The sequence below is a fragment of the Notolepis coatsorum genome, assembly GCF_963971535.1.
Source record: "Notolepis coatsorum genome assembly, chromosome: 17".
NCBI classification, from domain to species: domain Eukaryota; kingdom Metazoa; phylum Chordata; class Actinopteri; order Aulopiformes; family Paralepididae; genus Notolepis; species Notolepis coatsorum.
In genome coordinates, this window is record NC_140181.1 from 108,920,952 (window position 1) to 108,934,964 (window position 14,013).

At 46.2% G+C, this 14,013-nt stretch overlaps 1 protein-coding gene across 1 annotated transcript in view; it reads left to right on the forward strand.

Moving 5' to 3' along the window:
- Nucleotides 1-5,068: 5,068 nt before the first annotated feature.
- The window catches only part of nek2 (NIMA-related kinase 2), a 43,983-nt gene continuing 35,038 nt past the window's right edge, over nucleotides 5,069-14,013 (forward strand). The window contains exons 1-3 of the mRNA XM_084332885.1: nucleotides 5,069-5,241; nucleotides 12,218-12,435; nucleotides 13,559-13,799. Of these exons, the coding sequence (XP_084189011.1) occupies nucleotides 5,146-5,241; nucleotides 12,218-12,435; nucleotides 13,559-13,799 (555 nt within the window). The 5' untranslated portion in view covers nucleotides 5,069-5,145. The remainder of the gene's footprint in view (nucleotides 5,242-12,217; nucleotides 12,436-13,558; nucleotides 13,800-14,013) is intronic.

Here is a 14,013-nt window from a genome sequence, read left to right on the forward strand (position 1 = left end):
AGATTAATTAAAATTATTTAAAGCATTAAAATAAATTAAGAATCTTCAATCTTAGCCGAGTCAATGTTGATGGTTTTGTTGAACATTTGTATTTCACAGGAGAGAAACTGTATTAAAAGAAAGCTATTAAAATCTTTGAATCTAAATATACTTTCTTTGTGTTGATTTTACAGTAATTCCATGATTTTACTCAAGTAAATATCTGTTACAAGCGTCGGTCTTAAGTAGAAGAATGCTATTTTGAATCTAGATTAATTACAAAAAATTGTGAGATTAATTAGTAAAAAAAAAAAAAATCTATTGACAGCACTAGTAAAAATATAACATCAATGTATCAGTAAAAGAATATAACACAATTATACACAATACACAATGAATTTTCTATACACTTTAAGTCATCTCAGGTATCATGGAACTTGCCAGAATTCTTTCGAGTGCAATTTCCAGAGTGAGGACCTGGCGAGCGCACGGAATGACCGGTGGTGAGGAGGCTGAGCCTGTCCCACAGCTGACAGGGAGAGGAGGCTGAGTCTGTCCCACAGCTGACAGGGAGAGGAGGCTGAGTCTGTCCCACAGCTGACAGAGAGAGGAGGCTGAGTCTGTCCCACAGCTGACAGGGAGAGGAGGCTGAGTCTGTCCCACAGCTGACAGAGAGGAGGCTGAGTCTGTCCCACAGCTGACAGGGAGAGGAGGCTGAGTCTGTCCCACAGCTGACAGAGAGGAGGCTGAGTCTGTCCCACAGCTGACAGGGAGAGGAGGCTGAGTCTGTCCCACAGCTGACACAGAGAGGAGGCTGAGTCTGTCCCACAGCTGACAGGGAGAGGAGGCTGAGTCTGTCCCACAGCTGACAGAGAGAGGAGGCTGAGCCTGTCCCACAGCTGACAGGGAGAGGAGGCTGAGCCTGTCCCACAGCTGACACAGAGAGGAGGCTGAGTCTGTCCCACAGCTGACAGAGAGAGGAGGCTGAGCCTGTCCCACAGCTGACAGGGAGAGGAGGCTGAGTCTGTCCCACAGCTGACAGGGAGAGGAGGCTGAGTCTGTCCCACAGCTGACAGGGAGAGGAGGCTGAGTCTGTCCCACAGCTGACACAGAGAGGAGGCTGAGTCTGTCCCACAGCTGACAGGGAGAGGAGGCTGAGTCTGTCCCACAGCTGACAGAGAGAGGAGGCTGAGTCTGTCCCACAGCTGACAGAGAGAGGAGGCTGAGTCTGTCCCACAGCTGACAGAGAGGAGGCTGAGTCTGTCCCACAGCTGACAGAGAGAGGAGACTGAGTCTGTCCCACAGCTGACACCGAGAGGAGGCTGAGTCTGTCCCACAGCTGACAGGGAGAGGAGGCTGAGTCTGTCCCACAGCTGACAGAGAGAGGAGACTGAGCCTGTCCCACAGCTGACAGAGAGAGGAGGCTGAGTCTGTCCCACAGCTGACACAGAGAGGAGGCTGAGTCTGTCCCACAGCTGACAGGGAGAGGAGGCTGAGCCTGTCCCACAGCTGACAGGGAGAGGAGGCTGAGTCTGTCCCACAGCTGACAGAGAGGAGGCTGAGTCTGTCCCACAGCTGACAGGGAGAGGAGGCTGAGTCTGTCCCACAGCTGACACAGAGAGGAGGCTGAGTCTGTCCCACAGCTGACAGGGAGAGGAGGCTGAGTCTGTCCCACAGCTGACAGAGAGAGGAGGCTGAGCCTGTCCCACAGCTGACAGGGAGAGGAGGCTGAGCCTGTCCCACAGCTGACACAGAGAGGAGGCTGAGTCTGTCCCACAGCTGACAGAGAGAGGAGGCTGAGTCTGTCCCACAGCTGACACAGAGAGGAGACTGAGCCTGTCCCACAGCTGACACAGAGAGGAGGCTGAGTCTGTCCCACAGCTGACAGGGAGAGGAGGCTGAGTCTGTCCCACAGCTGACAGGGAGAGGAGGCTGAGTCTGTCCCACAGCTGACACAGAGAGGAGGCTGAGTCTGTCCCACAGCTGACAGAGAGGAGGCTGAGCCTGTCCCACAGCTGACACAGAGAGGAGACTGAGCCTGTCCCACAGCTGACAGAGAGAGGAGGCTGAGTCTGTCCCACAGCTGACAGAGAGAGGAGGCTGAGTCTGTCCCACAGCTGACACAGAGAGGAGGCTGAGTCTGTCCCACAGCTGACAGAGAGAGGAGACTGAGTCTGTCCCACAGCTGACACAGAGAGGAGGCTGAGTCTGTCCCACAGCTGACAGGGAGAGGAGGCTGAGTCTGTCCCACAGCTGACAGGGAGAGGAGGCTGAGTCTGTCCCACAGCTGACAGGGAGAGGAGGCTGAGCCTGTCCCACAGCTGACAGAGAGAGGAGGCTGAGTCTGTCCCACAGCTGACAGAGAGGAGGCTGAGCCTGTCCCACAGCTGACAGAGAGAGGAGGCTGAGTCTGTCCCACAGCTGACACAGAGAGGCTGAGCCTGTCCCACAGCTGACAGAGAGAGGAGGCTGAGTCTGTCCCACAGCTGACACCGAGAGGAGGCTGAGTCTGTCCCACAGCTGACAGAGAGAGGAGACTGAGTCTGTCCCATAGCTGACAGAGAGAGGAGGCTGAGTCTGTCCCACAGCTGACAGGGAGAGGAGGCTGAGTCTGTCCCACAGCTGACAGGGAGAGGAGGCTGAGTCTGTCCCACAGCTGACAGAGAGAGGAGGCTGAGCCTGTCCCACAGCTGACAGAGAGAGGAGGCTGAGTCTGTCCCACAGCTGACAGGGAGAGGAGGCTGAGCCTGTCCCACTGTATATATGCAAGCAAAAATATAAAATTAATTGAAGGCAGGCTACAACCAAAATATCACTTTTTGTGTGGGCAGTTAGTGTATTTGTATAAAACCAACTACAGTAACTTTGCATAATGCTAAAACACAGGTTTTGGCCACAGACTGACCAGGCAGACACTGAAGGCATGAGAATATAGATGAATATAATTGCTAAAACTTTGTACTTACCGATTAGCAGGTTGGCGGAAGGACTGACGTCTCTCTCACCAGCAGTCGACTGTGTCTCCAGCAGTCGACTTCTCTTGCGTCGGTTGTCTGGACTAGGGCCTGGGCCATCAGAAACACCTGTATGCAAAAAAATATATAAAATTAATTGAAGGCAGGCTACAACCAAATATCACTTTGTTGACTATGTGGGCAGTTAGTGTATTTGTATAAAACCAACTACATAATATATGCCGTCTAATCACTGCCCTGTAGAACAGAATGAAATACAGTAACCTTGCATTGATTGAAAACTTGATTGAAAACGTTATTAACAGATTGCAGAATGGGTACAATACACACACAATTGTTAAGGGGATGCAGACCAGAGAAAAAACGTTCGTCTTGTTTACATCATGAAAATAGATGAATATAATTGCTAAACTTGTACTCACATGGACTCGATGGTAGGTCGACCAAAGGTAGTGTGTTCTCCACCTCCGTTGTTGTTGGTTCTGACTGAACAACGGAGGGGTCACTGGACTGTTGAGAATGTTGTCCACTGCCTCGTACCACGGAAATTTGTCCTTCTCATCAGACGAGCTGCCGGATTTACGCACCACATCTCGTACTTTTAAATATTGCAGCCGCAACTTCTTTACTTTGGCTCGACACTGCTCGACCGATCTGTTGAATCCGTGCACAGCCAGATGATCGGCGAATTTTCAATAAATGTCCGCATTTTTATGCGTCTTGTCCAGCTGTTGCTGAATGCTCTCATCAGCCCAAAACGCTAGCAAGCATTCAATTTCGGCAGCTGACCACAGTGAACCTTTGCTTGTCATGTTTGCTAAATCGATGTTGCTTGGTCGAATAGTTATGACGTTATGTCAGCACCAGGTGCCACGCCCGTGAAAAGGTACAAGCTCGCAAAGCCACACCCCCCGTTCTCCCCGGGACCGAATCCGAGACCACCTCTGCCAGCTGATCCCGTTCAGCGGGGGGTGAAACGAATCAGCGCCGTTTCGCACCCCAAAAGGGGTGAGTCAGTGAGAACACTCCCCCCCGTGCTCCGGGACGGTGATTCGATACCAAAGCCTGAGTGAGAAAGCCCCCTCAGTCTCTCTGTTCTTGTTGCATGTAATATGATTGATTGATTGATTGATTGATTGATTGAAAACTTTATTAACTGATTGCAGAATGGGTACAATACAGTACAGCTCAATACAAACAACTGTTAAGAGGATGAAGACCAGAAAAAGACATTGGTCTTGTTTACAGTAAGAGTAGGTAAGGGATATGTATAGATATAGTATCTACAGATGTGTAAAGATGTACAGACAGATATATATATATATATACGTTAAGAATATATATAAATATGATTATAATCAATATAATACCCCACACACGCACACACTCATGCACACACTCGCCTAGTTTTAGTTTATTTATTTAGCACATTATTTAAAAAATGGCTTGTACAAAGTTCCACTCCCATACCTGATGAATTGAAAATGGGGGACCCTGATGTAAACAAGACGAAAGTCTTTCTCTGGTCTGCATCCCCTTAACAATTGTGTGTATTGAGCTGTACTGTATTGTACCCATTCTGCAATCTGTTAATAAAGTTTTTTTTTTTTTTTTTTTTAGCGTTTATCGCTTTTCTGGTCAAGCATGACCGACAGTTGTAGGGTGAAACGGGAGAGAGAGCAGGGGGAGACATTCGGCAAATGACGGCGAGTCCGGGAATCGAACTCGGAGTCAACCAGATCCGCGACGCAGCACGGAGTCCCGCGACGCAGCGCGGTAACATGGTGTGCTACTGGAGCACCCCAATAAAGTTTTCAATCAATCAATCAATCATCCCATTGTCCATAAACATATATGAACGAAATACATGTAAACATGGTCTAGAAAATAAACTCAAAACAAGATCAGAGAGTCAGTAACAAGAACAATTATTTTCTCAGTACTTTTATCAACATCATGTTTATGTGGCAAATATCTCTGCTGCCACCTTTTGGGGAGATTAAGCGTGACGTCGTGAACGACACCCGCGCCACTCTCGCGGGTTTAGGCGCCACTCTCGCGGGTTTAGGCGATTTTAAAAATAGCGTTTTCACTTCCGTGTTCAAACGGTTTGTTGTTGCTGCAGCAGCGAGTAGCTAAAGCGTTAACTCATAACTCATAGCGGGTTAAAGGTCAGGGTTAGGGTCTCAGAATGCCCTCCCGGATTGAAGACTATGAAGTATTGATCACTATAGGTTCTGGCTCTTATGGCAAATGTCAGAAAATCCGTCGGAAGTCGGACGGGAAGGTGAGCTGGGGCCCTGTGTGATGATTAGCCTATAATATGAATAACTCCTGGGATTAATGTATGAGTGCAAATGTAACAGTGAAGTGCAACAGTAATATACAATGTACAGGTGATTAAACTGGGTATAAAATATATAAATGATATAGTGCTTATCAGATGTGTGTACAGAGTTGTAGTATTAATATGTACAGTGATAAAGCAGTGTAACCGAGTAGGTAAGAGATGTACAGATATAGATATAGTATTAATATGTACAGTGATACAGGTATAATGACACTACTATGGTAGTAAGTCATACTGGCCAGCAGCGTAACTAGTAGGTAAGGGATAACGCCGGTGGTCAACGTCACGGTGGCCTAGTTTCAAGTTTTGTTTTATTTGTCGCATATAAAGTACATTACAGTGAAATGCTTGGTTCTGTGGGAGCCTGAATGAATGAATGAAAACTTTATTTAACAGATTGCAGAATGGGTACAATACAGTACGGCTCAATACATACAATTGTTAAGGGGATGCAGACCTGAGAAAGACGTTTGTCTTGTTTCCATCAGGGTCCCCCATTTTCAATTCATATAGACATTTATGACATACACAACATACATGACATTTATGGCATAGGGACATATAGGTATTTAGTACTGATGCATTTGTGACATAAACGGTATTCAAATATGCAGTACTGTTACCAGTGGTGCAGTGCTGGTATAACTCGTTATAACGGCGTTATACCTCGGTCACTGAGGCTGAAGTACGCGCAATCGCTTTTTACATGGCATTATCCAACCGGACTCCCGGAGAATTGATTGATTGATTGAAAACTTTATTAACAGATTGCAGAATGGGTACAATACAGTACAGCTCAATACACACAATTGTTAAGGGGATGCAGACCAGAGAAAGACTTTCGTCTTGTTTCCACCAGGGTCCCCCATTTTCAATTCATCAGGACATATATGACATACATGACATACAGATAGTCAGTACTGCTACATCTATACATTTATGACATACCAGATTTGCAAATACAGTACTGTTTGTGATACAGAAGGAGTCAAGAAAAGGGAGTATATACATTTGACGTAGAAACTGTACATTGGAGGAGGTTGGGTGGGGGGGGTTGGGTACACTGGGATATTGACAACCATACTGGGTAATTTACATTGGAGGTGGTTGGGGGGGGGGGGGGGGGAAGCATGCAGCTGCAGAGCCGCAGAGCCAGTGGCGCTCTCTGGGCCGCGCGCTGACGGCCGCGCTGTGAGGCAATAGTATCCAGCTGCAGGACGAGAGCAGCCAAAAAAAACTGTGCATGCGCGTGGAGCGTTTGACCTACTGTCAATTTGCCACTGCACCACTGACTGTTACCCCTAGATCCTGACAGAGTATATACATATGATGGGGAGGGGACTGTACATTAGGAGGGGGTGGGTGGGTGGGAGAGAAATATACATACGGCGGGGAGGGAATATATACATGCGGTGGGGAGGAGACTGTCTATTAGGAGGTGGTGGGGGTTTTGGGCATTTACGGTGGCCAGTTTCGAATTGCAGCCTCCCGTAGGTGCTCTTTAAGAGCGGTTTTGAATGTGGGTAGTGATTCACATTCCTTTACAGCTTTGGGTAGGGCGTTCCACATTGTTGTGGCATAATTGCGAAACGTGTTTAGTCCCTTGTTTGAGCCGAATCTGGGTTTTACATGATTTGTTGAGCTTCCTCTGGTGTAGTGGTTGTGGTATTCACTGACCTTTGGGAAGTATTTTGACATGTACATGGGTACCCCGGTCGTATAGTGTATCTTGTAGACCACCAGGCCCATTGCAAGTTGCTGTACTCTGTCGTCTACTCTAAGCCATCCTAGGTTGTCAAAGTGGGCAGGGGTGAGGTGGGTTCTGGGGTTCAGGTCAAGTAGTAGTCTGACCAGTTTGTTTTGTGATGTTTGTAATTTTGTTTTAAGCGCCTTTGAGGTGCTTTGGTACCATGAGGTGCACGCATAGTCGTAGTACCCTTGAATGAGTGCTCCTGCCAGAGTCTTCAGGGTATTCTTGTTTACCAGAGAGGAGATCCGGTACAAGAATCTAGTTTGTTGGTTGACTTTTTTTATTACATTGGATGCCATCTTGTCACAGGAAAGATTTGCCTCTTGGATGGAACCCAGGTAGGTAATTTCGTCTTTCCTTGTGACAATATTGTCACCCACTGTAACTGAGAAGCCGTCGGTCTTGCTGAGTTTGTTAATTGAACCGAAGAGAATGGACTCTGTTTTGCCCATGTGTAATTAGAGCTGCCGCGATTACCGCATTACCGCGGTATCGCTGTTACATCACGGCCACCGCAGAGTAGGCTGAATACCGCGTCACCGCTGTTTTTTATAATAATAATAATAAATTACCCTCCTCTCGTTGGGCTTGCGGCTCTGCAGATATACCCTACTCCTCTATCGAGGTTCCAAGCGACCCTATTGGGTACCAGAAAAGTCACGTGAAACATTGCAGACCACTGATTGGTCAGAAGAGAGACGCGTCACACGTTGTAGCGTCATGCAGTGTGTTACCACCAATCGGCAAGCGCGTATTAGTTTTTTACGTCCTGAATGTCAGCTCATCACAACACGGCTAATAACGTTAGCTTTAACTCTCCGCCGGAGTGGACTACCATCGCTGCTCAGGAGTACTAAACGAGACATAATGATTTTACTGTCTGCAACGAATGTTATAATAAAAGCCCTTCGTTCTATACACTTGTCTGATTGAAAACTTTATTAACAGACCGCAGAATGGGACAACTCGGCACGCTCTGAGCAAAGAAAGGAACTGAGATATGAATAGAGTATTGCTTGCCTTGCTATGGTCCGGTAAATACGCTGATGTTATTGAACGTATAACTATATAATGTTAATGCCACAAAACGAATGCCTTTATTATAAAGTAGTAACTTTATAGTAATAATAATAAGAAAGGGTCGGGGGGGTTAGGGGTAACCACCCCTGCCCGCGACACCGAGTGAACTGCGCACGACCAGAGGGGAAACTTCGAATCCGTGTTTCACTTTCAATAACTAATGCGTGCTTGCCGAATCCCAAACAATATTCATGCTGCAAAGTCATCCTCTAAAGATAGACATTTAGACTAGAGGCAGGCTATATGCTATAAAGAGTAGACTACTACTAAAAAAAAATGCATTCAAACTTTTTTTTTTTTTTTTTGTGTGCGTGCGGTAATAACCGCAGCGGTAGGAAATATTTTGCAAATTTGTGCGGTAAGGAAAACATCAATACCGCGGCAGCTCTATGTGTAATGATAGTTTGTTATCAGCGAGCCATATGCAGATTTTGCCTAGTTCTGTGCTGAGGGTTTTTTCAACCTGCAACTTGTTCTTGTCAGAGACCAGCAGGGCTGAGTCGTCCGCAAACAGGAACAGGTTGCAGTCACAGGCTGACGACATGTCATTTGCATAAATTAGGAAGAGTGCTTCATACAATAAAAAAAATGCTAAAATGAGGTAGAGGTGTAGTGCAAATCTTTTCGTAAAAATAGGTCAAATATGGTGTAGTGCTTTTTAACACTACAGATATATTTACAGATGTAGATATAGTACAACTGCCCCGGCCGCGTGATTACCAAACCAAGCCGCATTTCTCGGAGACGCTCTCTGATTGGCCGACGCCTGTTTCTCCACTGGTTAAGCTTAGGCACTCTTCGAAGTTGGTTAAGGTTAGTGTTTGTCTTAGAGCGTGACGGCAAGTTCTTTCGACGGTTAAGCTTAGGCACTCTTTCGAAGTTGGTTAAGGTTAGAGTTTGTCTTAGAGCATGGCGATAGAACGCCAGGTAGTTTGCAGGCTGTTTGACGTGGAAATGGGCAAAGACACAGCTCGTCACGGATTGGGCAAACGCGTCAGTGGCCAATCAGAGAGCGTCAGTCAGTGCCAATCAGAGAGCGTCTCCGAGAAATGCGGCTTGGTTTGGTATACACGCGCCCCGGACGCAACGCACTTGTGCTTCCGCGTTTCTCTGATTGGCCCACGTGACCACGCGCTAGCACGCCCCCTTATCCACGCCTGCCGCCGCGCCAAGCTCCTCTGTGTGTTGCAGCGCGCGGCAGAGCGGCAGATGTCCCTGTGTTCTCGCCTTCCTCAATTTATATGCATGGAAGTATTGACTACGCCGTAACGAATCATTAATAAAAAAAATATACCGTTAACTGGAATATGTTGTGCCTTTACACATATGTTGGAATATGTAATTGGTTTGTCATGACAAACGAATAAAAAAATCACGATTTACCCGGTGGCTACAACCATAGATAAGATATAGAACACTTGATAGCTTAACCGCGCTGCCGGCCAATGGAGAGCGACGTCCTCGTAGGGCGGCCATCTTGGGAGAGGCAGCTCAGCACTGATAACATTCATGTCTACTTTTTTACTTAAAGGCAGTTTTTTTTCTTTTTTTACAAACCGCTTGAATCATAGCCATGTTAATAATGCTTGTAATAAACCAACCCGTTTGTAAATCCGTCAATATTTCAGCGAGTTATGAGTATTTTTGTCTGTGCAGCTCACTCTTCCTCATTCAAGGCTGACTCTCCCAAGATGGCGGCGGTTCAGTGATGCTGGTGACTCCGCCTTAAGCTATCTAGTGTTCTATATAGATATCTATGGCTACAACAACACACAGTGACTACATGTAGTGACCGTAGGGCGACTTGATGGATTGAAATGGAAAACTTGAGGCTCAGAAGACAGACCCATGATTGGAGTCTTCTCTAAAGAGACAGGAGGGGGGAAACAGCTGAATTCAATTTGCACGGGGTGACGGATGAGCCGAGAGAAAATAACCAACAGTTGGTAATTAGGGCTGCACGATTTTGGGAAATAATCTAATTGCGATTATTCTGACAGATATTGCGATTGCGATTTGCGATGCGATTATAACATATTTAAAAAAAAATTTACAAGAAGAATGTTGCTGCTTTCTGTAGTCGGGTCCCAACTGCAAAATTACTGTATTACCCTCTATTATACACTTTTACTATCATGTAGACTATTCTGCTTTGTGTTTACATGTGATGTATTGTATACATGCACATTTATTATGTTCTTGTGTGATGTATCGCACATTTTATTGCTGTGTGATGTATTGCAAATGTTATTGCTGTCATCTTGGCCAGGTCTACCTTGCAAAGGAGATCGTGTATCTCAATGGGACTTCCTGGTTAAAAAAAAAAATGTTTTTTTTTTTTTAATTGCAGGCTTGGCGATTTGATAATTGCATCATTCCAAATCGCGATTTCGATTAAAAAACGATTAATCGTGCAGCCCTATTGGTAATCTCCTCAGGTAGTGCTTCACCTCCCCTCTCCACATACGGCCTATAGATCAGAGCCAGGATTCTGTGTGGCTTCAACACAAACCGCACCATGTAGTCACTGTGTTGTTGTAGCCACCGGATAAATCGCGATTTTTTTTAATTTGTTTGTCATGACAAACCAATTACATAATCCAACATATGTGTAAAGGCACAACATATTCCCGTTAACGGTATCTTTTTTTAATGATTCGTTACGGCGTAGTCAATACTTCCATGCGTATAAATTGAGGAAGGCGAGAACACACAGGGACCTCTGCCGCTCTGCCGCGCGCTGCAGCACACAGAGGAGCTTGGCGCGGCGTAGCGGCAGGCATGGATAAGGGGGCGTGCTAGCGCGTGGTCACATGGGCGTCGTGGCTAATCAGAGAAACGCGGAAGCACAAGTGCGTTGCCTTAAGTGTGCACGCGCCCCGGCCAGTCCTTTGTGCCAGCGGCCATCATTGATTGATTGATTGAAAACTTTATTAACCGATTGCATAATGGGTACGGTACGGCTCAATACAAACAAGAAACAATTGTTAAAGGGATGCAGACCAGAAAAAGACTTTCGTCTTGTTTACATCAAGGTCCCCCATTTTTTATTCATCAAGACATTTATGACATACACAACATATACAGTACTGTTTAAGAGAGGGATCATAAAAATATATATATACATTCGAAGGGAAGAAACTGTACATTGGAGGGGGTTGGGAGGGGGTTTGGACATTGGGCAACAGTGGGCATGGACTGCTGCCAGCAGCTGGAGAACTAGGAATGTCTGACTCTTAACCACCAAAACCTGCACGGACTACATTGAATGAATGACTTTATTATTTGACAATATATAAATAATGTGTAAATAAATGTGGCAGAAGCACAGTCTGGAATACTGCCAAGGATGGACACAAAAAAGCTCAGAGCTTATTTCCATTGTGGTCCTTGTAGGGGGGGGGGGGTGGGGGGTAGGGGAACGAAGTGTTCAGACATGCATCATACAGACATCGTAAAGACACATGCCATCACAACACATCACATAGACATAACATAGACGCATAAAAACATGTAAAACTGCCTTTAGCTGAATATCTAGGTTAATTATAGTCCCCTTTGAGCCATGTCTTTAGGGTGGACTTGAATCTAACAGCACTGTTCACTGTTTTCAGGTCACTGGGCAGACTGTTCCAGAGACAGCTGTAGAATATACAAATATATGTTGGTATGACGTACATCATGGGTTAGGGTTATGACATCATGGGTTAAGGTTATGACATCATTCCAGTTAGGCTACAGACCCTCACCTGCACCTTGTTTACACGGTTTATTTTTTCTCATATTTCTATATTCAGATTTTATTTTATTGCCTATATTTATGTCTTTCTTCTATTACCCTGTCCATGCATGTACCTCCCCCCTCCCCCATGCCGCTATGACGGCCACATGTCCCCATGGGGATCAATAAGGGAATCATGTCTCCTCTTAACCCTTGTGTCCTGGGGATCAATAAGGGAATCATGTCTCCTCTTAACCCTTGTGTCCTGGGGATCAATAAGGGAATCATGTCTCCTCTTAACCCTTGTGTCCTGGGGATCAATAAGGGAATCATGTCTCCTCTTAACCCTTGTGTCCGGCCAGATCCTGGTGTGGAAGGAGCTGGACTATGGCACCATGGAGGAGAGCGAGAAGCAGATGCTGGTGTCGGAGGTGAACCTCCTGAGGGAACTCAAGCACCCCAACATAGTGAGGTACTACGACCGCATCATAGACAAGACCAACACCACGCTGTACATCGTCATGGAGTACTGCGAGGGCGGCGACCTCTCCACCCTCATCGCCAAGTGTATCAAAGAAAGGTGGGTGTGAGTTCTTTGAGGGATGGGATGTCTGTTACCTTCAACCACGATGAAGCAGATGTTTTTAATGTGAAACTTGCTTTTGTCTTGACCGGGACTCTTCCTGGCTAAATAAAGGATCAATAAAAAACATTCTGATTGATCTTACATACACTTACATTAGGGATGCTCGATATTGGCTTTTTTACCGATACCGATATACCGATATTGTCCAACTCTTTATTACCGATATCAACCGATACCGATGCATATCTCTTGTTGTGGAATTAACACAACATTATGCATACTTTTGACAATAAATTAAATCAGAATTTGTTCTTACTTGCTTGCCTGGGTAAATAAAGGTTATAGAAATGTAAAAAAAAAAGATATATATATATTTTTTTAAACCGATACCGATATTTTTCGATATCACATTTGAATGCCAATATCGGCCGATAATATCGGTAGGCCGATAATATCGGACATCCCTAACTTGCATGAAAGAACGCACCAACATTATGGGAAATACCCTTACCGTCTTCTCCAGAGTCGGACAAGAAGATGGATACCAAGTTCCTCTCTGTGCCTTCAGTTGAAAGCTATCCTGCAGGCTCGCCTCGCTTAATACAATTAACGGAAGCGGATACGGACCACTGGCCTAGCTGTTGGCCTAAAACACCTCTCCCTGAGTTTTAAGCTAGGCTAGTGGTCCATATCCGGTTACGTTCATGTGTGCTAAGCTAGGCTAGCTTGCCGGATAGCTTTCCACTCTACGCACAGTCGAGGAAATTGGTATCCATCTTCTTCTCAGGCTCCGGAGAAGATGGTAAGCGCATTTCCCATACTGTTAGCGTTTTACTTTTACAGTTTACATAACACTTTACCACGTAAATGGTAAATCGTGCATTCATATAGCGCTTTTATCCAAAGCGCTTTTGAATTTGTTACCCACATTTTACATTCACACACCGACGGCAAAGGCGACCATGCAAGGTGCCAACCTGCTCATCGGGAGCAGTTAGGGGTTAAGTGTCTTGCTCAAGGACACTTCGACACGCTGCCCGGGAGGAGCGGGAATCGAACCACGAACCTCCTGAGCCACTGGTTTCTAAAGGCGTCTGTGTGTCTCGGCCCCCGGCAGGCGCTACCTGGAGGAGGCGTTGGTCGTGCGCATGACGGCTCAGCTCACGCTGGCGCTGAACGAGTGCCACACGCGGAGTGACGGCGGCGTCACAGTGCTCCACCGAGACCTGAAGCCGGCCAACATCTTCCTCGACGCCAAGCAGAACGTCAAGCTCGGCGATTTCGGCCTGGCCAGGATCCTGAACCACGACACCAGCTTTGCAAAGACCTTCGTCGGGACGCCTTACTACATGTCCCCGGTGAGTTATTGATCCGTTTCCGTTTGTCGTTTTTAAAAAGAAACCCATAATCTTCAGGGAAATTGTTTTGGTTTGCTTAAAAGAACACGTCAACATTTTGGGAAATTAGCTTATCGTCTTCTCCAGAGAGAGGCAAGAAGATGGATACCAGTTTCCTCTCTGTGCGTTCAGTTGAAAGCTATCTGGCTGCACGTTAGCCTAGCTTAGCACAATG